Source organism: Oncorhynchus mykiss, chromosome 11 (assembly GCF_057628025.1).
Source record: "Oncorhynchus mykiss isolate SJ-2025 chromosome 11, ASM5762802v1, whole genome shotgun sequence".
NCBI classification, from domain to species: domain Eukaryota; kingdom Metazoa; phylum Chordata; class Actinopteri; order Salmoniformes; family Salmonidae; genus Oncorhynchus; species Oncorhynchus mykiss.
Genome location: NC_143032.1, coordinates 64,390,085 through 64,411,617, shown reverse-complemented (window position 1 = coordinate 64,411,617; position 21,533 = coordinate 64,390,085). Strand labels below are relative to the sequence as shown.

Here is a 21,533-nt window from a genome sequence, read left to right as displayed (position 1 = left end):
TTCCCTATCAGCCACTGCATGTACTTCTTCAACTATTTTGTACAATTTGTTTGAGAGGCTATATTTAGAGGGTTTCTTTTTAAAGGTTTGGAAAACAGTTGGCTTGTTTTGTAGGCTACCTCTCTTTGCTCAATGACAATTACACAACGACCCCGCCCTCCTTGTTGTCTGATTGCGCCTGCTCAGTCCGCCCCTCGGTGCTTTCTCTTTCTCCTTCACTCTGCCCTATTGCGTGAGACCCAGACCGTTCTGAAACTCCGTGCATCGCCCTGCAAACAAGGTAGGGAATTCATAACACCAACGATATTTTAATATCAGCTAGTGGAGTGATACTGAAACAATATTTTACTTATTTGATTGTTGTTTAGATGGCTCAAAGTGTGGAAGCGAGAGTACAGTGGGGTAGGCTACAGGATAGTAGGGCTTCAGGACAGGGCAGGCCTGAATGTCTGACAACTGCATAAGTCTCAGCACTTTTAGATATTCAGGCATTACAACATTCGGACAAAGTAGATATCACTAGGCTATGTAGGTTAATTATAGGCTATAAATAAACCGATTATATAGCCTATAATACATTTGACGCTAACTAGTGAGCATTGCGCACGTTATTTCACGTTTAGTGTCAATTGCAGTCTCAGAATTTCAGCAGAATATTACATTGTAAATCAATTAAATTGTAGATTTTGTGAATTGTATTTTTTCCCCCAGAGTATCTGGTTCTAGCATTATAGATTTTTGCAAACATGAGCAATGCATTGAACTATGAACAATGGAGACCTAGGCTAGCCATCTTTCTATTCCTAAAGGCAATATATATGAGCCCATAAATTACGCCCTATATAATCTAGTGTCAGTGTTTTTATAAAATGTTTTGTAAATTTGAATTCCCATTAACAGCATGGTTTGTGCCCCTGTTACAAAGAGGGTTAGGTTTATCCTCGTGTTGGCACAATGCTCTTTACGCACGCTGGTTCTGATGTAACACGCAGCAATTCAATAATCCATGGCCAGAAGGTCGGCTCACAACAGAAATGAAAGTGAATACGATTTGGAATTTCAAGTCATTGTGAAAAAAAAGGTAATCACAGTAAGTGTGGTTGTACGATTGCATAATAGGTGTTTTCCTATTTTAAACCTCTGACAGCCTCTGTCGCTCTCCGAAGTTCTGAAATCCAATTGCACTTATGGACAGCAAATAATGATCCAAGCCTTGCTTCTTTTTCTGGTAGTGTTGTCTGAAGCAGTAGGCCTAGTCCTTTTAATAAGCCTGAAGAGAGTAAGCCTATACCCAGTGATAGTATGTTCAATGGTAAAAGAATGCTGTTAATCACAATCTAGGTTCTTGGTTACCTATAGTGTTGAGCAAATTAATATTTAGCTTCATGTACAGGGGCTGAATATCAACCCCTATAGGAAAATGGCTGTCCTGAAATGCCTGGCAGGAATTTACATTTTGGTCATTTAGTAGATGCTCTTATCCAGAGCATCTTACAGGTGCATTTAGCTTTAAGTGTCTTGCTCAAGGGCACATCAGATTTTTCAGCTAGTCGGCTCGGGGATTCTAACCAGTGACCTTTCTGCTAGGCTACCTGTTGAGTAGGCCATGTGGTAGCCACAGCTAACCCATGCACCACTGAATATTCAGGCTATAAATTCACTAGGTGTAGCCTAATTTGACTGCCTTCAACCTTATCTCACACGCACACACACACACACACGAGTAGTTCGCCTAATTTCAGTTTATGTGACAAAACAAGCAAGTGTAGAAAATCATTGTACCATCTAAACCGCTGTGAAATTAATTGAATAACCAAAAAGTATTTTCAGCTGGTGCACAAAATGGAAAGTAAAAGATAAAAAAATGAAACTTTTCACATAGAACAGATCTACCACTTCATATACTTGCTTTTAATGAGAATTATAGATCTGTAACTCACATTTCTATGTGAATTTGGCCAGGTCGCCCAAAAAAGTACATACTGCAGCTTATAGCCATTTCTAAGCAGACCTTAAGTAAAGCATCACCCTCGCCTGTCCCTAGTGTCACGAACCGGCTCGTAGCCCGTAACAGAGGGAGACAACATGGCGATAAGGAAAAACAAAAATATATTTATTCACTTCTTGACGCACCCATCCCTTTAGCGGGATCATTTTCATCAACACCCGCTGAATTGCAGCGCGCCAAATTCAAATTAAATTACTACAAAAAAATGTCATTTTCATGAAATCACAAGTGCAATATAGCAAAACACAGCTTAGCTTGTTGTTAATCCACCTGGCGTGTCAGATTTCAATACAGCCTTTCGGCGAAAGCATAACAAGCGTTTATGTAAGAACATCTCTCTCAGTAGACAAAATATTACAAACACTAGCAGCCAAGTAGATTGGTCACGAAAGTCAGAAAAGCAATCAATTAAATTGCTTACCTTTGATCTTCGGATGTTTGCACTCACGAGACTCCCAGTTACACAATAAATGTTCCTTTTGTTCCATAAAGATTATTTTTATATCCAAAATACCTCCATTTGTTTGGCGCGTTATGTTCAGAAATCCACAGGCTCGAGCGGTTACGACATCGCAGATGAAAATTCCAAATAGTGTCCGTAATGTCCACAGAAACATGTCAAAGGTTTTTTATAATCAATCCTCAGGTTGTATTTAAAATATATAATCGATAATATATCAACCGGGACTGTCGCTTTTTCAATAGGAGAGGGAGAGACAATGGCTGCCCCACTCTGTTGCGCAAGCAAAACTCTGCGAACACCCAGCTATCCACTGACGCGATGTTATCTTTCTCACTAATTTTTCAAAATAAAAGCCTGAAACTATATCTAAAGACTGTTGACACCTTGAGGAAGACATAGGAAAATGAATCTGGTTGATATCCCTTTAAATGGAGGCAAGGCATCCAATGGAACAGAGAGCTTTCAGGAAAAACAGCACTTCCTGGTTAGATTTTTCTCAGGTTTTTGCCTGCAAAATCAGTTCTGTTATACTCACAGACAATATTTTGACAGTTTTGGAAACTTTAGAGTGTTTTCTATCCTAATCTGACAATTATATGCATATCCTAGTTTCTGGGCTTGAGAAATAGGCAGTTTCAAATGGGTACGTTTTTTTTTGCCAAAAACGAAAATCCTGCCCCCTACACTCAAGAAGTTAACTGAAGTAACTTATATACATTAAACAATGGTGTGTGTGTGTAGTCAGTAATCAGTAGTGTAAGTGATTGGTTGCGTGCATAGATGTGATAATGAGGGGTGTTGAAAGGTGCCAAAACAAAACAGCCACAACCAAAATCCAACAGTGTGTCTGCATGGAGAGTCTCCTCAATGAATGGGGAAAAGGTGCATTTATCTCGGCACAAACCCGGGCCCAGGTGTGTCCTATTTCGCTGACAACCCTCCCAGCTCCGCCCACTGACATCCTAATAAGGAAAACAAGAGCAAAGAAAAAGAATACGGCAGACAGAGTGGGAGGGTCGTCACACTAGTCTGTCTTCATCACCAAAACAATGTCTCTTGGCTGGCATGATAACAACTTTTGCTGCTGACTGATATCCCCAACAGTGGTGCTTCTTTTGTTTTGAATAGCATAAAGACCCAGGAATACAATGGTGAATACTGGCTGTCTGGTATCTACATTTTGACATTTGTTTGGGGGACAGGCTAGTGAAGGGGTCAGAGGAGGCGAGTGAGAGAGAGAGAGAGATAGAGAGAGTGGGGGGGGGGGGGGGGGGGGGGGGGTCAAGAGAGAGGAAAGTAGGGGTCAATGTTGGTGATAGGAAAGAGTGTGTGTCTATGGTGGTGTGGGTTGAGTAGGAGTGACGTGGTGTGTGTGAGGTTAGGGTAGCAGGAGGTAGAGGGGTAAAGCACCCATTTCAAAATGGCATGGTCATATGAGGCATGGTGTCAAGTCCACCTGGGTTATTTATAGAACAGGGGTCAGGAGGAAGGGGGAAGGAGAGGGTGAGGAAGCTAGGAATAAGGAACTGAGTAAGGAGGAATGGAAGTGAGAGGGGGGGGGGGGTGTAACTGACAAAGACAGATCCCAAACCGTGCTGGGTCTGTAGAATGCCCCCTGTCATAAAGTCCCTGAGCATAGACATCAGCACTGACACAGACATAGAGGACAGGATTGCTCTCATCTAATCACTCACATTATGGAGTGAGGTGTGTGTGTGTGCATGCATACGTGTGTGTGGTAGTGGGTGAGTGAGTCTAAATTCCCAGTGACACCAGGGTAACCATCACCACGGAAACATACCATCCACCTCACCACTGTGTCCCCAAATCACCAGATGTTCTCGGTACCACAGTAAGGTGTGTGTATGTTACCAGATCATGAGATGTTGTCATAGGTGGTGTGTGTTTGTCATCTATACAGCCATGGGCCCTTTGGGTGATAAACATATCAGCAGTTCTCTACGGGCCATAGAGCACTGCTTTATCAGTGCTGAGGACACCCTCTGGTTCAGTATTATAGGGTGTCCACCCACTCTGCCCAGTGCTTTGGTGATGTCATTTCACTTCCTTATGTTATAAAATATATTTTACCAAGACAAATATGATTTTTAATTTTCTGAATCATTCACTGGGGTCTTTCTCTAACATATCATTTAAAGCTACAATATGTAACTTTTTGGGCGACACGGCCAAATACACACAGAAATGTTAGTTATAGATCTGTCATTTTCATTGAAAGCAAGTTTAAGAAGCTGTATATATGTTCTATGTGTGCTATTTCTATACTTCCTTTGCTTAAGTTTTGTTTTTGCATCTTTTACTTTTGGTTTTGTACACCAGCTTCAAACAGCTGAAAATACAATATTTTTGCTTATGGAAAATATATTTCACAGTGGTTTAGATAGTACAATGATTATCTACACTATACTTGCTTGTTTTGTCACAAACTGAAATAACTATTAACATAGGGAACATTTGACATTATATCCAAAAAGTTTGATTTCGTAACCTAATACATTCAAGCACTGAGCTCTGTTGACTTTCTCGCTGAAACTTTCAAGGATTTTACATTTTGTGGAGGTTGTCTTCCAAGTTGTTTCTGCTCCGTTTTCACAGAAACATTTGTTTTTGTGAGAAGTCTTCCAAAATGATCAGGAACTTCCTATTAATATGAACAGTGTATACTAAAATATGAAAATACAACAAATCAATATCTATCTTACATCTGTATTGTTTTCTGTCCTCCGGATTTGAGAAGAAAGATGAGGAGTTGGTAAGCCGGTCAGGTGCCTTAATTCTTGCACAGCATCCAGTCTAAATGCTATTTTCCTGATTTTTGGTCACTTTTTTTCTCTGGCCTCCATTGATTGAGTCTCCCTAATCTTTACCACCCTACAAGGGTAAAAACACCAACACATTTGTTACAAACTATGATAGAGACATGAGGTTTGGACCACTGGTTTTCTTAGAGGAGTATCTACACAATTAACATATTATTTTACCCATTGGTCAAAATATGGGTTTTTGATTGGACACCCTAAGTATTAGCCCAATGGTTACAGGCCTTGCCCTGGAGACATGCACATGGGGAACTGATCATTTTTAAATATATATTTCTTTATTTCACCTTTATTTAACCAGGTAGGCTAGTTGAGAACAAGTTCTCATTTACAACTGCGACCTGGCCAAGATAAAGCAAAGCAGTTCAACACATACAACAACACAGAGTTGCACATGGAATAAACAAAACATACAGTCAATAACACAATAGGAAAAATAGTCTATATACAGTGTGTGCAAACGAGGTAAGATAAGGTAAGGAAATACATAGGCCATAGTGGTGGAATACTTACAATTTAGCAATTAAACACTGGAGTGATAGAGATTGGAGTGATAGATGTGCAGAAGCTGAAGCCTAAGTCTTCTGTCCTTCCTTGTGCTCTTCCCCACATCTGAAGAGTCATGTCAGACAAAGGAGGAGAGAAGGCGAGACTGGTGAGGAAGGAGGAGGCGAGTCCAGCATCACAAGCCATTCAGAACAAAGGAGTTCCCTGTGCACCATGTTGCCACAAGGGTGAGTGAGAGCGGTGTGGAGAGCAGGAGGTGGGGAGACAAAGATGTCAACAGGGTTCCCTAGACTGTCTCAATAGATTGATCAATCTATCATTCAGATGTCACGGATGTTTAGCACGTATTAAACACAAGTGTCAGAGAGTACTTAAAGAGATACTTTGGGATTTTGGAAATTAGGCCCTTTATCTACACCCCCAGAGTCAGATTAACTTTTGGATACCATATTTATGTCTCTGTGTGCGGTTTGAAGGAAGTTGCTAACTATTGCTACCGCAATTGATAACTAGCTTTAGCACAATGACTAGAAGTCTATGCTACCCTACCAAGCAAAAAGACAGTAACTGCTCATTTGGTCGAAAATTAGTTAATGTAATTTTTGCTACATTGAATACATGCTTAATCATGTTGACAAGTATCCTGCCTCTATTGTATTGTGTTTTGGAGGAAATGGGGGTCATGTTAGTAGTAACTGCATAAAGTTACTGTTAAACCAAGGTAAAAAAAAACAACGTTTTTCTCAGTTCCACACTATGAGCAGTTACTGCCTTTTTGCTTGGTAGGGAAGATTGGCTATCTGTTAGCAGGCTCGTGAAACTACCTCTAACTTCCTTCATAATGGACACAGAGACATAAAAACGGTATCCACAATTTCCTCTGACTGGGGAAGTAGATAAAGGGCCTCATTGTCAATATCCCAAAGTATCCCTTTAAGAAACACTGGGCTTTTTCCCAACAGTCCTGGTCTCTATTCTTGCCCTGTCCCTGTCTCCATTCCTTCACAACTATGGATGTGTGAGGACTTGATAGGTAACATGATACGTTACAAGCAACTCATCTGAAAGGGCATATATTCAAGTGGTCATTGAGGAAAAGAAACCACCGAGTAGAAAGAGACACACTGCCACAGCAAAGTCACCACACAAACACACACACACACACATACACACACACACACACATACACACACACACACACACACACACACACACACACACACACACACACACACACACACACACACCGGTCCTATATGAAAGCAGAGACACAGGGGACCCTGGTGACATTATAAAAGCAAGCATAGTACAGTTGTGTGCAGTGGGGATAGTTGTTGAACCGACCAAACTCTGACTTAGGCTTACTGTCATTCAATAGCGCATAGTGGCATACTAGCGCGGGTGCTGTGACGTATATTGTGATTGCTATATGGCTACATCTTCTTCCACATCTTCTTACGCTAACAGCTTCAACGCAGGCAGCTAACTACTAACAGCGCTGACTTAGGCAATGAAGTGGCAGGCTTTTAAAGGCACAGTTCACCCCAAAATCAAACAGACTTTGATTTAGGGCAAACTATTCCTTTAATCTTAAGGTGGCTCAGATCAGGCTGTGCCATGTGGTTTCCTATTTATGGAGATGTTTACCTGGTATACCAGGGGTCAAAAGACAAGCAGTCCCTCCCTCGTAAGAGTCAATCCCATTAAGTTAAACCGTGCTAGCTAGCGGTTTGCTAATAGACTGATGCCATGAATAAATGGAGTTAAACCAATTGGCTGGCCTAGAGTGGGGATGTACGGGGGAGTGAAAAGCAATATATCACAGACCCAGTAGACCACATCAGGGCTACTGTAGCTGGCCCGTCCGTCAGTACTTGACAGTACATTGATTTTACAAAGCACACCTTTATAAAAGAGAATAAGATTCCCAAATTTAGCTCAGTGACAAGGCTCCAACACAACTTTGGAAACTACTTTAGTATGAATTAATGAATTTGCCATTCATACTGAATAGCCTAGTATACTAATGTGAATATTATTTAGGACACAGTCAAGGATTGTGTGAGCACCTTACCAAGAGGAAGGTATTAGTGGGCCTGTAGATCCACTAGTTAGTAGACACTGTGTGGTGTATGTTGAAACCTTTCTAGAGCAGCGTGTGGTGTGTGTTACTGTGAACTCATAGATAGATGCTGTGTGGACACTGTGTGTAGGCCTAGATGCTGTCACGTTCTGACCTTAGTTCTTTTGTTATGTCTTTGTTTTAGTATGGTCAGGGCGTGAGTTGGGTGGGTTGTCTATGTTAGTTTTTCTATGATTTGGTATTTCTGTGTTCGGCCTGGTATGGTTCTCAATCAGAGGCAACTGTCAATTGTTGTCCCTGATTGAGAACCATATTTAGGGAGCCTGTTTTCTATTGTGTTTCGTGGGTGATTGTTTTCTGTTTTCTGTTGTGTGTCTGCACCAGCCAGAACTGTTTTCGGTCGTTTCTCTTTGTTATTTTGTTTTTTCCGTGTTCATTTAATAAATATGGACACACACCACGCTGCACCTTGGTCCTCACCTTCTTCCACCGATGACGACCGTTACAGATGCTGTGTGGACACTGTGTGGACACTGTGTGTTGGATAAGATGCTGCTTTTTGACATGCTGGGAGGTCATTCTGACCTATCGAAAGAACTGTTACATTTATCTAAGCGCCAGACGAGAACGCATCTACATATAGTCACTCTTAGTGATTATGTGCATCAAGGCATTATTCCACGGGGACTCAGGGGACTCGGGTGGCAAAAATAACCATCATTGGGACAGCGCACAGATTATTACTGTGAACGCTGGTGTGCCACCCTGAACAAATGCTCTATTGATTTAATTACATTAATTGTTGACCAGTTGAAAAGGGATTTTATTGAAATGCATAATACAATTAAAGACAAACGCACAGTTCTACAAATTGTTGTTAATGATGATGGCATATTCAATGAACTGAAGATAACTAACCAAGCGCACCAGGACAAGTTGTCTACAGAAATAAAGGAACTTAAAATCAAGAAATTCAACCACGACAAAAAAGACAAGGCCGAGGATAAAGTCTACTTCTGGAGAAACCCTGACAAGGGAGGTCCTGCTCCCCCTCTCCATGGCAGACGCAGGAGGGATACCGCTTCCTTCAACCCACCCCCATCTGACCAACACTCTACAACCAGCGCCTCATCGGCTTCCAGTGGTAGTTTTTTATTCAACGAGAGACTGGACGGACGGAAGGGCGGAGGAGGCCGCAGGCACGCGCATCTACGAGATGGAGGGACAGAAGGGCGGAGGAGGCCGCAGGCACGCGCATCTACGAGATGGAGGGACAGAAGGGCGGAGGAGGCCGCAGGCACGCGCATCTACGAGATGGAGGGACAGAAGGGCGGAGGAGGCCGCAGGCACGCGCATCTACGAGATGGAGGGACAGAAGGGCGGAGGAGGCCGCAGGCACGCGCATCTACGAGATGGAGGGACAGAAGGGCGGAGGAGGCCGCAGGCACTCGCATCTACGAGATGGAGGGACAGAAGGGAGGAGGAGGCCGCAGGCACGCGCATCTACGAGATGCACCCGACGGGGTAAGAAGAAACGACTATCAGAGGCAGAGGAGACCGTTCACACGGTCCCAGAACCCACGGGACTGAGTGTCTTTAATTTATCAAGTAAGATATTGAGCCCTGCCCATGTCTCTTAGCTTAATAAAGGGTCATATTTTGTGCCTACAACCCAGTGCAACGATTGTGATGTTAAGGTAGACATGTTTAAGTTTTTTAGAAATATCCGTTTAAGGGAATACCTTAGCTCCCCTAATTCTGACACTACTATTGAACCAGTAGGTTGCTCTCCTGCACATACTCCACCTCCTTTTAGAAGCAAGAGTTATTTTATACCTCCAGCCAATCGCAATCACTCTATCGAGACATATTGCAGACTTGTGGAAAAAAATGTTCGACATCTCCTTAAGAACAAACAGGAGTCCAAATCTTTCCATAATTTACCTCAGGATGAAAAACAAGCTTTGCTTGATTTACAATCCGATACGTCAGTCCTTATTCGTCCCGCTGATAAGGGTGGGTCGGTTGTACTCATGGATAGGACAGTTTATGTAAATTAGTGTCAGACAGCTGCTTGACAACACCTTTTACAAGAAACTCAGAAGTGACCCTACTTCCCAATTTCAGAATACTGTCTTCACTGTCCTAGATGGGTATTTAAGTTCTGGTCAGATAACCAAAAAAGAACATGACTTTTCGGCTATTCAACACCCTAAAATTGCCACTTTCTATACTTTGCCGAAATTACACAAGAATGTTACAAAACCTCCAGGGCGCCCTATTGTAGCGGGCATTGACGCAGTAACGGCCCCTCTATCTACTTTTGTTGACTTTTTTATTAGACCACTCGCAGAACAGCTCCCCTCCTTTGTAAAGGACACCAGCATTATGATCTCTATCATTGAATCTCTTGATCCTCTCCCTGAGAATACCTGGTTAGTTACTTTTGATGTTGAGTCGTTATACACAAATATTCCACACGAGGGCGGTATTGAAGCTATGGAACACACTTCCTTCCAGTGCCTGCATTATAACATTGGCTGAAATAGTACTCACACATAACTATTTCATGTTTTTAAATGATATCTTTAGTCAGACGAAAGGTACTGCTGTGGGATCCCCCATGGCTCCTAACTATGCTAATTTGTATGTGGGTTACATGGAGAAAGTCTATTTTCAATCCTCTCAAATGTTTTCTTGCCTAGCATCATTATTTGGAAACGGTATATTTATTATATTTTTGTTCTATGGAGGGGGGATGCAAAACAGCTCCAGGCGTTCCATGCTTTTCTTAACTCCTGTTCAGATCATTTGAGATTTACTATGAAATCTGATACACGTCAAAATCAGTTTTCTTGATCTTCTGATGAAGATAATGTTCTATACACTGATCTTTACACGAAACCTACTGATCGTAACAGTTTGTTGAGGGCTGATAGTTGTCACCCACTTCCCTTGAAAAATAGTTTGCCCTACAGCCAACTTTGTCAAATCAAAAGAATTTGCAAAAAACAATCAGATTTCGACCAAAATATGGCTGAGAAGCAAAGAAAGTTCAAAGAGAGGGGCTACAAAAATGATCAGATTAATATTGCCATTGAGAAAATTAAAAACGAAACGAGACATGACCTTTCAAAAAGACGCATTCGTTCTAACTACCCGCTATTCAAAGTGCTCTGAACAAATTAAGGGAATCGTTCACAAACATTGGCACATCCTAAAATCCGATGATAGTCTCGGTAATGTGTTTTCGGACCTTCCCTTGGTCGTATTCTCGCGGGGCAGAAATCTCAGAGACCAATTGGTACACTCTGATTTACCACCCCAAGATATTCCTGAACAACATCTACTTGCGTCCCTACTGGATGGAAATTACAAGTGTAATGGCTGTGCTCAGTGCAATGGCACTTAAATGTAGATCCTTCAAACACCCACAAACAGGGAAATCGATCCCAATCAAAGGTGTTATTACGTGCTCCACTAAGGCAGTTATTTATCTAATGTGGTAAAAAATTATCTGGGTAAAACAAAGCGCGAATTAAAAGTACGTATCTCAGAGCATCGTAGCACCATTAGGTGTAAAAACTTGACTTGCTCAGTTGCGGCCCACTTTTTGGAGGCAGGCCACTCGATTTCGTCTCTGCGTTACATTGGCATCGAACATGTCACCCTCCCTAGGAGAGGGGGTGACCTTGATCATTTATTGTTAAAATGAGAGGCTGCCTGGATCTTTAACTTAAAGACCCTTGCTCCCTTCGGTCTCAACGTAGACTTTGATCTGAAGCCATTTTTGTGATTATTGTGACTTTGCTATTGTAATTGTTTGTAAGCTTGTGTAGTCTAAAATGAATCTATGCTTGAATGCTATCCATTTGTTGTTTGTAGGCTGTTCTTTGTATGCCATTTTAATATTTGAGAATTAACCAATGATATTAGGCCACTCTTGGCCAAGATTACAGACACCTGTGTCTTTTGACACTACATAAACGAGTCATCCCGCAGTGTTTCTGATTATACCCTGATGAAGACAGCTTGGCTGTCGAAACGTTGGTAATTACATTTTTGCATCTGAGCTCCTAGAGTGTGCGGCTCTTTCATTTTCAAATTTTCTCCTCCGCTAGCCAGTACCTCGCCTAAATAGGTGTGCGTTTCTTTTTCTTCTAGATTGGACACTGTGTAGGCCTAGATATTGTGTGGACACTGTGTAGGCCTAGATACTGTGTGGACAATGTGTATAGGCCTAGATGCTGTGTAGACACTGTGTATAGGCCTAGATGCTGTGTGGACACTGTGTATAGGCCTAGATGCTGTGTGGACACTGTGTATAGGCCTAGATGCTGTGTGGACACTGTGTATAGGCCTAGATACTGTGTGGACACTGTGTAGGCCTAGATACTGTGTGGACACTGTGCAGGCCTAGATACTGTGTGGACACTGTGTATAGGCCTAGATGCTGTGTGGACACTGTGTATAGGCCTAGATGCTGTGTGGACACTGTGTATAGGCCTAGATGCTGTGTGGACACTGTGTATAGGCCTAGATGCTGTGTGGACACTGTGTATAGGCCTAGATGCTGTGTGGACACTGTGTATAGGCCTAGATGCTGTGTGGACACTGTGTATAGGCCTAGATGCTGTGTGGACACTGTGTATAGGCCTAGATGCTGTGTGGACACTGTGTATAGGCCTAGATGCTGTGTGGACACTGTGTATAGGCCTAGATGCTGTGTGGACACTGTGTATAGGCCTAGATGCTGTGTGGACACTGTGTATAGGCCTAGATGCTGTGTGGACACCGTGTATAGGCCTAGATGCTGTGTGGACACTGTGTGTAGGCCTAGATGCTGTGTGTGTTTCAGTTCAAAGCCACTTTACTAGCACAAAGCTGTGTTCTGTGTGAAGTTCTAGGTATGTGCTGTGTTGGACCTGTTCTGCGTAGAAGTGTGATGTGTGCTGGCTTGGGCGCTCGTTTGATCAGCTTTTTGCCTCCTGTGCGTTAAAGAAGTGATGTTCTAGTATCAGAGATGCACCCTAACGTGTCCATCTCTCTCCACAGTCGCCATGGCGGTTCCTCCTGCATACTCGGACCTGGGAAAAGCTGCCAAAGACATATTCGGCAAGGGCTATGGTGAGTCATCAAATCACCCCCTCCACCACCACACACAAGGAGAAACACCTACATATTACATGTCTGTACGCTCTTAGGATAACTCCAACATCCGTCTCTCTCCCGCTCTTTCTCTCTCCCTCTGAAACCATAAACCTCAGCTGGTCATCCAGGACTGTGACCTCTAGCCTTTGATTTACAACCGCCAGGGGATGGGGGCTGGGACTCCGTCATGAGTCACAGTGCCTCGTCATCTTTCTTTCTGACTATCAGATCAACTTTTCTGCAAATGTTCTTGTTTCACAACTGTGACGCTTGAAAGCTTGGATGACCCTCATTGAAAACAGTCATGTAATTATGTATACAATAACGAAGGTCCAAATGTGATTTGCTCCTCTATTTTGAATATATATACAGTATATATATTAGCAGATGCTTTTTATCCAGTGACTTTAATCCTGGTGTTGTAAGTGCCTTGCTCTACCAACTGAGCCACACAGGACCCTGAATAGAGACATCATTTTTCTCTTCCCCTCTTTCTCTCTAGGCTTTGGAATCGTGAAACTGGACCTAAAGACAAAGTCCCAGAGTGGAGTTGTAAGTACAACCTCTCTCTTTCATATTTTAGGATCGCTCTCTCTCTCATATTTTAGGGGGGTAATTATTACATTTGGGCTTCACTCGATCCGAGTGACCCATTCATTTGTGTGTTTGCGTGTAGTCTGGCAATATAAGCCTCATGTCTAGGCCCTAGCGCCTCATGGCTGAGCAGGACAGTCAAAATGGCTGACTCACTGTCTGTCTGCTGGTGGTGTTTGTCTGTCTGGCAGACTGTTTAACTCAGCTTGGTACATCACTGTCTATCTGACTAGAATCTCCTTATACGTTAGAACAAAATGGATCCCGCTCATAGCATTGCTGTTCCCTGAAACTGTCATTTTCCTCTCTTAAAAGTGTTAGGGGTAGCATTGCTCTGTGCAGGATTATTTAGGTTGGTGTGTCATTATCTTCATCTAATTTTCACCTGTACTCATGTTGGATATGTATATTTCCAGTTTGGATAACTAATCTAACTCTCCCTCTGACTAAATTCAATCCAAGAAGGCTTCATGAAATACACTTTACTTGGACTTCTCCGAAAACCCAACCTTACCTTGTAAAATGAGATTGTACAGCTCTGATTCACAGTTCAAACACGTTGGTGTCTCTGGTATACAATATGTAAATGGATATCTGATCTTTCTGAAAGCGTTTTGGTGTCTCTGGTATACAATATGTAAATGGACATCTGATCTTTCTGAAAGCGTGTTGGTGTCTCTGGTATACAATATGTAAATGGACATCTGATCTTTCTGAAAGCGTGTTGGTGTCTCTGGTATACAATATGTAAATGGTCATCTGATCTTTCTGAAAGCGTGGAAAAGCGATTGGGTGTGAATACCTCTGTTTCTGACTTAACTCTCTGTCTCTCTCTTCCTTTGCCTTTTTTTTGCTTCCTCTCTGGACTTCCATTGTCAGATGGTAAGGGTGTGTGTGTGGGTCTGTGTGTGTGATTGTGTAGAGCAGGCTTTTGCTCCCTGCAGGCTTTCTTGCAGCAGTGTCCCAGCTGATTGATACCATTCCCCCTACACTGCTAAAGCTATAACATCATTAACTCCTCTCCATAGACACACCTTTAAAGTGGTCTAAGTGGCCAGGTTACTGCTCTATAGGTTACTGGTCGGCCAGTGACTAGATGACTGTCTTGATCAACCAATTGGGTCTCTTCCCTCAGCTCACAGCCTTCTCCTAGCATTCTTTCCCCACTCACCTCTCCATGGATTCCCCCAGTGTCTAACACAGTTGTCATCAACACTAGATTTGGTTCCAGCTCAGCACTAACACACCCGATTCAACTACTAAAGGTCTAGAGGATTAGTTGATTAGTTAAAGGAGGTGTGCTGGGTGGAACAAAAGCCTGGGCACGGTCCAGGACTAATGTTGGTGATCATTGTTACAGGGTATCTACCACTACTCAAAATGGTAACTACTGGCTACAACCAGTCATGCAAACCTGAGAGGAATTGCTTGGCAGAGATGTGGAAGGGGTGCTCATCTATTTCTCTCTCTCGCTGTTTCTCTCTCATATACATCTTTATCTCTTCTGTGAGGAGTGTGCTCTCTCGTTAAGACTACTCGTCTGTATCAGTTCCCCTTCTCTTTTCTCTCCCTTGCTTCATTTTCTTCTGCTGTGCTCTTTCTTTTCTGCTATTAACCATCCCTCATTTCCCCTCTCCTTCTCCAACCCCCCTACCTCCTCTCTCTCCCGCCCCTCTCCTTCTCCAACCCCCCTACCTCCTCTCTCTCCCGCCCCTCTCCTTCTCCAACCCCCCTACCTCCTCTCTCTCCCGCCTTCTCTCAGGAGTTTTCAACCTCAGGCTCCAGTAACACAGACACAGGGAAGGCAGCAGGTAACCTGGAGACCAAGTACAAGGTGAAGGAGCTGGGCCTGAGCTTCACCCAGAAATGGAACACAGACAACACCCTGGCCACAGAGGTCTCCATGGAGGACCAGGTGAGTTTGAAACCAGTTCAGCCTAAAACCAGGTTACATGACACTTAACCATCCCGACAGCACTTGATATTGACTTATTCAATAAAACGGGTAAATATACACAACGTCTGAAAGTCACTACTATTATTAACCATATTGTTTTGTGTGTTCTGTTCAACGATATGTGATATACCACCTCTATCCTGTATGTCTGTAGCTGGCTAAGGGCTTGAAGCTGGGCCTGGACACGTCGTTTGTGCCCAACACTGGGTAAGCTGATCACTCACTGCTCAATCTTTACCTCCCCGTCTAATCTTTAGTAGTGCACATGAACATGAAGGATTTTGAAATAATCACAGCACCAGTATAGACCTAATACGGCCCATAATGTCACATGGAGCCCGACACCCCCTCTACTTTTATCTGGCCCCTTCCTCTCTGTCTGCAGTAAGAAGAGTGCCAAGCTGAAGACTGGCTACAAGCGTGACTTCATCAACTTGGGCTGTGACCTGGACTTTGACATGGCCAGCCCCACGGTCCACGCTGCTGCTGTGCTGGGCTACGAGGGCTGGCTGGCCGGGTACCAGATGGCTTTCGACACATCCAAGTCTAAACTGGCCCAGAACAACTTTGCCTTGGGATACAAGGCTGGGGACTTCCAGCTCCACACCAACGTGTGAGTACCACAACTCCTAACCTTAACCTTTATTTCTACTCATAACCACTGACCCTAACTACTACCCTTAACCACTATCCCCAACTCTGACTATAACCTAACCACTATCCCCAACCCTGACTATAACCTAACCACTATCCCCACAACCCTGACTCTAACCTAACCACTATCCCCACTAACCCTGACTCTAACCTAACCACTATCCCCACTAACCCTGACTCTAACCTAACCACTATCCCCACTAACCCTGACTCTAACCTAACCACTATCCCCACTAACCCTGACTCTAACCTAACCACTATCCCCACTAACCCTGACTCTAACCTAACCACTATCCCCACTAACCCTGACTCTAACCTAACCACTATCCCCACAACCCTGACTCTAACCTAACCACTATCCCCACTAACCCTGACTCTAACCTAACCACTATCCCCACTAACCCTGACTCTAACCTAACCACTATCCCCACTAACCCTGACTCTAACCTAACCACTATCCCCAACCCTGACTATAACCTAACCACTATCCCCACAACCCTGACTATAACCTAACCACTAACCCTGACTATAACCTAACCACTAACCCTGACTCTAACCTAACCACTATCCCCACTAACCCTGACTCTAACCTAACCACTAACCCTGACTCTAACCTAACCACTATCCCCACTAACCCTGACTCTAACCTAACCACTATCCCCACTAACCCTGACTCTAACCTAACCACTATCCCCACTAACCCTGACTCTAACCTAACCACTATCCCCACTAACCCTGACTCTAACCTAACCACTATCCCCACTAACCCTGACTCTAACCTAACCACTATCCCCACTAACCCTGACTCTAACCTAACCACTATCCCCACTAACCCTGACTCTAACCTAACCACTATCCCCACTAACCCTGACTCTAACCTAACCACTATCCCCACTAACCCTGACTCTAACCTAACCACTATCCCCACAAACCCTGACTCTAACCCTGACTCTAACCTAACCACTATCCCCACTAACCCTGACCCTAACCTAACCACTGACCCTAACCTAACCCCTGACTCTAACCTAACCCCTGACTCTAACCTAACCCCTGACTCTAACCTAACCCTGACTCTAACCTAACCCTGACTCTAACCTAACCCTGACTCTAACCTAACCCTGACTCTAACCTAACCCTGACTCTAACCTAACCCTGACTCTAACCTAACCCTGACTCTAACCTAACCCTGACTCTAACCTAACCCTGACTCTAACCTAACCCTGACTCTAACCTAACCACTATCCTGACTCTAACCTAACCACTATCCTGACTCTAACCTAACCACTATCCCCACTAACCCTGACTCTAACCTAACCACTATCCTGACTCTAACCTAACCACTATCCTGACTCTAACCTAACCACTATCCTGACTCTAACCTAACCACTATCCCCACTAACCCTGACTCTAACCTAACCACTATCCTGACTCTAACCTAACCACTATCCCCACTAACCCTGACTCTAACCTAACCACTGACCCTAACCTAACCCTGACTCTAACCTAACCCTGACTCTAACCTAACCCTGACTCTAACCTAACCCTGACTCTAACCTAACCCTGACTCTAACCTAACCCTGACTCTAACCTAACCCTGACTCTAACCTAACCCTGACTCTAACCTAACCCTGACTCTAACCTAACCCTGACCCCCACTAACCCTGACTCTAACCTAACCACTAACCCTGACTCTAACCTAACCACTAACCCTGACTCTAACCTAACCACTATCCCCACTAACCCTGACTCTAACCTAACCACTATCCCCACTAACCCTGACTCTAACCTAACCACTATCCCCACTAACCCTGACTCTAACCTAACCACTATCCCCACTAACCCTGACTCTAACCTAACCACTATCCCCACAACCCTGACTCTAACCTAACCCTGACTCTAACCTAACCACTATCCCCACAACCCTGACTCTAACCTAACCACTAACCCTGACTCTAACCTAACCACTAACCCTGACTCTAACCTAACCACTAACCCTGACTCTAACCTAACCACTATCCCCACAACCCTGACTCTAACCCTGACTCTAACCTAACCACTAACCCTGACTCTAACCTAACCACTAACCCTGACTCTAACCTAACCACTATCCCCACTGACTCTAACCTAACCACTATCCCCACTGACTCTAACCTAACCCTGACTCTAACCTAACCACTGACCCTAACCTAACCACTGACCCTAACCTAACCACTGACCCTAACCTAACCACTAACCCTGACTCTAACCTAACCCTGACTCTAACCTAACCCTGACTCTAACCTAACCACTGACCCCACTAACCCTGACTCTAACCTAACCCTGACTCTAACCTAACCACTATCCCCACTAACCCTGACTCTAACCTAACCACTATCCCCACTAACCCTGACTCTAACCTAACCACTATCCCCACTAACCCTGACCCTAACCTAACCACTGACCCTAACCTAACCACTGACTCTAACCTAACCCTGACTCTAACCTAACCACTATCCCCACTAACCCTGACTCTAACCTAACCACTATCCCCACTAACCCTGACTCTAACCTAACCACTATCCCCACTAACCACTGACTAACCTAACCCTGACCCTAACCTAACCACTGACCCTAACCTAACCACTAACCCTGACTCTAACCTAACCACTGACTCTAACCTAACCACTGACCCCACTAACCCTGACCCTAACCTAACCACTGACCCTAACCTAACCACTATCCCCACTAACCCTGACTCTAACCTAACCACTATCCCCACTAACCCTGACTCTAACCTAACCACTATCCCCACTAACCCTGACTCTAACCTAACCACTATCCCCACTAACCCTGACTCTAACCTAACCACTGACCAGCAGAGGATGTTTTCTCCATGTGTTACATTTGCCAACTGACCAGTCATGATCCAGCAGAAGTTGATTTAAAAGCTATGCAGCACCGTACTGAATAAGTTCATGGTGTGTTGTCCTCTCAGTAATGATGGTACAGAGTTCGGCGGCTCCATCTACCAGAAGGTGAACTGCCACCTGGAAACAGCCATCAACCTGGCCTGGACGGCCGGCAGCAACAACACACGCTTCGGCATCGGAGCCAAATACCAGCTGGACAAGGACGCTTCCCTGTCTGTGTGTACCACAACCACACATGCATAACCACACAGAACCAGATACCTGTCCATAATGCCAGGACTAGAACCACACAACCAGCCAAATGCGTGCTTGTCTCACCTGTCTGTCTCCCCCTGCAGGCCAAAGTCAATAACGCCAGTCTAATTGGAGTCGGCTACACACAAGCCCTCCGGCCAGGTAACTCAAATCACCTTTACCTACCTTTACTGTACCTACCAGATGCCGAGCTACATCTGTCTATATCTACAAACCTTGACTATTAGTACCAGAGGAGTTGGGCAGAAGAAAGGAATAGGTTATGTCTACTATATAGACTGAACAAAAATATAAACGCAACATGTGAAGTGTTGGTCCTATGTTTTATGAGCTGAAATAAAAGATCCCAGAAATGTTCCATATGCACAAAGCTTATTTCTCTGGAATTTTGTGCACAAATGTTTTCATCCATGTTAATGAGCCAAGATAATTTGTCCACCTGACAGGTGTGGCATATCAATAATATGATTAAACAGCATGATCATTACACAGGTGCACCTTGTGCTGGGGAGAATAAAAGGCCACTCGAAAATGTGCAGTTTTGTCACACGACACAATGCCACAGATGTCTCAAGTTCTGAGGGAGCGTGCAATTGGCATGCTGACTGCAGTAATGTCCACCAGAGCTGTTGCCTGAATGTCATGTAAAATGTTTTTGAGTTTTCCCCAAGATGTACATGCTAAAATTGCCACTGTTTCAACATGAAAATGCAAGGCCCCATGTTGCATGGATCTGTACACAGTTCCTGGAAGCTGGAAGCTGAAAATGTCCCAGTTCTTCCATGGCCTTCATACTCACCCATTGAGCAAGCTTGGGATGCTCTGGATCGACATGTACGACAGCGTGTTCCAGTTCCCACCAATATCCAACAACTTCGCACAGCTATTGAAGAAGAGTGGGACAACATTCCACAGGCCAACTCTATGTGAAGGAGATGGGTCACACTGCATGTAGCAAATCATGGTCACACCAGATACTGACTGGTTTTCTGATCCACCTACCTAATCTATTTGAAAGATATCTGTGATCCACAGATGCATATCTGTATTCCCAGTTATGTGAAATCCATAGATTAGGGCCTAATGAATTTGTTTCAATTGCCTGACTTCCTTATATGAACTGTAACCTAGGAAAATCTTTTATATTTTTGTTCAGTGTATATGAAAGGAGCAGTACTTTCTGTGTTAAGACTGGTGTCTCTCTCTCTAGGAGTGAAGCTGACTCTCTCAGCTCTGATCGATGCGAAAAACTTCAACGCAGGCGGTCACAAGGTTGGCATGGGCTTTGAGCTGGAGGCATAAGGATGAAGAGAAGTGGATGAGAGAAAAGGAAAAGAGCCTCAATGACACCTGACACATCTCCACCTCTGTATGCCACACACACACACCTCCCAAGTCTTTTGGCCATAACACTGCAGCCCTTGGCACCCTCTGAGACCTCCAGTACTGTTGAAGCCAGTTGTTTTTTTAGTTGGTTCACCATCTCTCTATCATCTCCTTAGCAATACCAGTACAAACCCTATTCACCAGATAGTATACTACTTATGACTACTTCATATGGGGCTCTGGTCCAAAGTGGTGTAATATATGGTCACAAGTCAACCTTGTGTTCCACTTCCTCCCCAAAAGCAGACATTTCTCCTTTTCTTTGCGAGATGGGATCGTAAGCACCTTTTTAGTAGGGTTTTATTGTGTGGTATAATTTCACTTTGCCTGAGATCATGTATTTAATTTACTTTTGACTTGAATGAGATTGACAGACTTTGTATATCAAAGCCAGTAGGGACTTGTTTTGAAGGAACAATTTATTTTTAAATGTCATGTTCCCCTGTCCCAGACACATGTATGTATATACATACACCTTTCTGTGGGTGGATGAACTGGTTGATTTTCTTTGTCTAAATTCTCTTCTTGTGGTTGAGTTTTGAGAAGATAGATGCATGTGTGGGTATTTTCAAAACCTGTCATGTTTGTTTATTTTTGTCTTTTCATCTTTTAATTCTATCTACCACATTATGTAATGTTGTGTCTGTGCTGTGCTTGGAAGAGGGAAGGTTGTTGATAGGTGAAACCTCAAACTGACTTTAAGGAATAAAGAAGATTGTCAAACAC

General features: G+C 43.7%; 1 protein-coding gene across 3 annotated transcripts; it reads left to right on the top strand.

Moving 5' to 3' along the window:
• The first annotated feature begins 117 nt into the window (after positions 1-117).
• Positions 118-21,532, top strand: vdac3 (voltage-dependent anion channel 3). 3 transcript variants are annotated; one of them, XM_021621804.3, is made up of 10 exons: positions 138-280; positions 5,930-6,045; positions 12,957-13,028; positions 13,555-13,604; positions 15,409-15,561; positions 15,758-15,810; positions 15,989-16,216; positions 19,232-19,382; positions 19,505-19,562; positions 20,632-21,532. In XM_021621804.3, the coding sequence occupies exons 2-10, from the start codon at positions 5,934-5,936 to the stop codon at positions 20,721-20,723; spliced, it is 969 nt and encodes a 322-aa protein (XP_021477479.1). In that variant the 5' UTR covers positions 138-280; positions 5,930-5,933; the 3' UTR covers positions 20,724-21,532. The 3 variants fall into 3 exon arrangements, with proteins under 3 accessions (XP_021477483.2, XP_021477479.1, XP_021477482.1); XM_021621808.3 differs by lacking the exon at positions 5,930-6,045 and having other exon boundaries at positions 118-280; XM_021621807.3 differs by lacking the exons at positions 138-280; positions 5,930-6,045 and adding an exon at positions 11,925-11,951.
• Position 21,533: the final 1 nt, after the last annotated feature.

Coding starts and splice junctions, on each gene's coding strand:
- vdac3 (XM_021621808.3), top strand. CDS start 133: ATGACAATTACACAACGACCCCGCCCTCCTTGTTGTCTGATTGCGCCT. Junction 13,029..13,554: donor CATATTCGGCAAGGGCTATG/GTGAGTCATCAA, acceptor CTTTCTCTCTAG/GCTTTGGAATCGTGAAACTG. Junction 13,605..15,408: donor CAAAGTCCCAGAGTGGAGTT/GTAAGTACAACC, acceptor GCCTTCTCTCAG/GAGTTTTCAACCTCAGGCTC.